The sequence below is a fragment of the Crocodylus siamensis genome, chromosome 14 (assembly GCF_052110815.1).
Source record: "Crocodylus siamensis isolate JL-2025a chromosome 14, ASM5211081v1, whole genome shotgun sequence".
Taxonomy (NCBI): Eukaryota; Metazoa; Chordata; order Crocodylia; family Crocodylidae; genus Crocodylus; species Crocodylus siamensis.
Window position 1 is genome coordinate 2,126,481 of NC_143408.1, and position 3,970 is coordinate 2,130,450.

The 3,970-nt window shown below is 55.1% G+C and overlaps 1 protein-coding gene across 1 annotated transcript; it reads right to left on the reverse strand.

The window, feature by feature from the left end:
- On the reverse strand, nucleotides 1-3,970 carry RPS15 (ribosomal protein S15). Its single transcript, XM_090027522.1, has 4 exons — nucleotides 3,903-3,970; nucleotides 3,320-3,405; nucleotides 2,123-2,357; nucleotides 1-165 (listed from the first exon to the last, which is right to left on the reverse strand). The coding sequence occupies exons 1-4, from the start codon at nucleotides 3,903-3,905 to the stop codon at nucleotides 52-54; spliced, it is 438 nt and encodes a 145-aa protein (XP_089883648.1). The 5' UTR covers nucleotides 3,906-3,970; the 3' UTR covers nucleotides 1-51.

A 3,970-nucleotide genomic window follows, 5' to 3' on the forward strand; every position in this document is an offset into this window, starting at 1 on the left:
TTGGGAAACGATCTTTATTTACATATACGAAGCGCCATCCCCAAACATCGCTTACTTCAGTGGAATGAACCTGGACGAGTGGGTGGCACCGATGCCAGGTCGGCCGTGTTTCACTGGCTTGTAGGTGATGGAAAACTCGCCCAGGTAGTGACCGATCATCTCGGGCTGAAAGAGAAAGGAGGGAGCATTGAGAAAGGGCGCGTCAGGCAGCAAAGTCCCTGCAGACTCCCTGAAGAGAAACCCAATGTCAGCTGGATTTCCTGGCAGAGAGCACGAGGCTGGTGGTTTAGAACTAAACCTCTCTGTCCTTTAAAACCACGACACCTCTGCTGGGGGTTTCACACAAGCAGAGGCATGGGAACTACTCGCGGCCAACAATTTAGTCAATGAATGCTGCCCTTTCCTCCGGCCCCAAATTCTCCAGACAGATTTTGGTGAGGTCGATGAAAGGTCGGTGTTCCAGGCTCCAGCCATTCACTGCTGCTGCTGCTGCTGCCCTGAGCATTCGTTGCTCACAAATTGCCATTTGCGCTGTGACCGGTCATCAAATTCCCTGGGATTGTCCCTGCTCTTTGACCGATTGATGACTCCCCACACAGTGCTTGGGAGAATGCGCCCAGTGTTTCTGGTGCAAAGGTGTGGACACCTGCACAACGCTGCACTCGCAGATGTCCAGAGGGACTAAGTGAGTGATCACTGATGCCAGCAAGGATCTGGCACAAGCACTTGAGGATTTCCCTGCCCCAGCACGTGCACTTGGCTCCCTTTGCACCCACAACTCAACCCCTTTGCCTCCAACCTCACAAAGCAAGCTCCCCCTCCTCCCTTAGAGTGAGGCCACTATGGGCTTCTGCCAACACAGCTCTGCTGGCCACAACTCTTCACGCCAAGCTCTGGCCAGCCTGGTGTCTGCAGAAGCCTTTGACAGCACACAATGATACCGGCAAGCTGCCATTTTATTGGTGTAATTAATATGCATGTATACACGCTGTACCAGCCTAGGCGCAGGCTTTTCTAGCATGATGTACTTGTACCGAGAGCCTACTCGGCACAGACAGGGATCTGGGAGAGGCCAGGTCACTGCAGTGAATGCAGCCAGCTGCACTGACGTGCAGTCAAGGACACCGAAAGGCACAAGTGGTGGTTACACCCTGACTGTCCTCTGTGCCCTTGCTGTTCTCTTTAGATGTACAAATGTACATGCTCCCACCTCCAGAGGGGCTGGGCAGGCAGAACCACCCAGAAGTCTTTCAATGTGTTTTCAGGTTGACTTAGATTTCAACCACGAACAAAGGAAGCGTCATTTAATCCGTCTGTGTAACAGCAGATGTTGCGAGGCTGCACTCCACACCCATGTTATTCCATTCCCTGTTCCAGTTGCAAGCCCCATTCCTACCTCCCACCCTAATGCAAAACGGATCATTTAAATTTTACAGCTGACCCCCTGCTCCCCTCCACCCAGGCAGCCGAGTGTGAAATGCCTGTGTCACACAGGCTGCAGAGGGCACGGGGTTGTTCTCAGCCCTTTCACCCTTCCCACACCCTCCTCCCCGGCTCACAACAGAATACATAATCAATACATCCACTCAGTGACCCCACGGGCAAGCCACTGCTGGGGAGGGAAGCTACCATCCTGTCCTTGGCTGGCAGGTGGAGTGTGGAAAATATACCCTCACACATGACACATTTCCAAAGCCAGAGCCAAGCTCCTTGCTAACCCACCTGATCTTAGTGGAGGTCTCAAGGTTTCTCTTACACCTGTGAGCTGTGCTGCCCTAGCAAAGAGCCAGAAAGCATCTTCTTGGATGGTACGATCATAATCATACAAGGGTTTGCTTTGTAAATCACCCCACTTTTGGTAGGCTTTAAATGCCTCTTTGGATATAAAGCCCTCCTCCAAGGCAGACTAGCTATGGCTCAAAAATGTACTCGAAACAGCCAAGTGCAGAAGGGCTGGACCCAATGACCTCGTAATGTTCCTTCCAGTCCCTAACATCCATGAATGGCTTGCTTTATAGCAAGTCCCTGGTGGATAGAAAAAGCAGAGACCCAGCCATCAGGATGCTGGTCAGCTTCTCTCGCTCTCAGCCAGCACTACAGCCTTTGCTGCCCCACAGCTCACCTTGATTTCCACCTGGTTGAAGGTCTTGCCATTGTACACACCGACCATGCTGCCCACCATCTCCGGGAGGACGATCATGTCCCGTAGGTGAGTCTTGACGACCTCAGGCTTCTCCATGGGAGGCGCCTCCTTCTTTGCCTTGCGAAGGCGCTTCAGGAGGGAATGCTGCTTGCGGCGCAAGCCCCGGTTCAGACGCCTGCGCTGACGAGCGCTGTACAGCTGCATCAGCTGCTCACTGAAAGGGCAGGAGGAACTTTCAGCTTGAGGATGCTCAAGAGGAACGAGCACAGACAGTCAGGAAAGGATCAAAGCACAGGCCTGGACACCAGACGATCATTATTTGATCATTCACTAATATCCACAAGGCAAAATAATCCTCAGTCTAGTATAGGCCACATTCTGCAAGGGGCAGGGTCCCATCTCACCCCCCACCCTCAAGCTTGGAGCAAGGGACACCAACAAACACGGTCAATGTTGGGATGCCCGAGTCCAACAGCTGATAACCAAACCTCTGCACCCACAGATTCCAGATCCATTTGTTGATGCATTAACCCAAAATTAGGGCTCTCAAGCAAATTAATATCCTCAAGGAAGAGACCAGTAATTATTTCCAATGGGTAACGCAGATTAGCCAAAAACAACACTGTGCTTATCTAGAAAGCATCAAAAGCTGTTACACCAGATGCACAGGATCGTGTCCCCAGATGCCAGACACAGCCTGACCCCTTAACGCGGTTAGAAAGTGTGTGAAGGCAAGACATTTTTTCAATCCTGGTTAAATAAGGGAACCTCCACTCAGATGACAGGGCCTAACTAGCTTAACCACGGTCAATAAGGAGCAATGGTCTCACGATGCCACAAGGAAGCTTTAAATGGGACATTAGGAAAAACTCTCTGAGCTAGAGGGTGGTGTAGCACTGGAACGGGCTACCCAGAGAAGCAGTGCGATCTCTATTCCTGAAGCCCCGGGTAGACAAAGCCTTGGCTGGGATGCTGTAGTTGGGGATGGTCCTGCTTGGAGCAGGGGGCTGCACTAGATACGACCCCCGCAAGGTCCCTTCCACCCTCATTTGCTATGATTGTACAAGTCATATGGCAAGTGTGGGGAGCTGGTGGGAACCACACTTGGCTCTCCCACCACTCGGGGCCAGGCTGCCACTGCAGAGGCCAGCCGGGTGGCTGCGGGGTGGTTCTTACTAGGACATGTCAAGAAGCTGGTCCAGGTCGACACCTCTGTAGGTGAACTTCCTGAAGGTGCGCTTCTTCTTCTGCTCCACTTCTGCCTGGAGGGAGGGAAACGAAGTAAAGGTGGGCGAGGGTGGGAGCAGCCGCAAAGCACCGCCGGGCGTCTTCACTGCACCCCAGCCCCAGCTCCCCCACATCCACCCCTCCCCAGCTGCTAGGAAGCCGGGCGGGTGCGGAGGAGTCTGGCAATGGAAGTCCCAGGCTGGGCAGAACCGGGGCCCTCGCCCTTGGGCAAGCCAGGAACAGGAGCCAGTAAATAATGCACGCACGAGCCCCCCCAGCAATGCCCCACGCAGGGCCCTGCACAGGTGAGCTCCATGCCCCCCAGTGCGCATGCACAGCTCCCACCCCGCCAGGGCCTAGAGCGGCCTAGGCAGGCGTAGACCCCCGCCGGGCCCCCGCCGCGCCCCATTCGGCCCCGTCGCGGGGGGAGCGCCGCCCCCCAGGCCGCAGCGGAGCGCAGGGCCCCGGCGGGGCCGGCTCGGCAGCGGATGGAGCCCGATCCCGGGCCGGGCTCTGCGCCGCTCGTACCCACCATCTTGGCCGCGTCTCTCCGGAAAGGGCTGATCCCGTGCGGGAGGTGCTTGATATCGCGAGAGCACG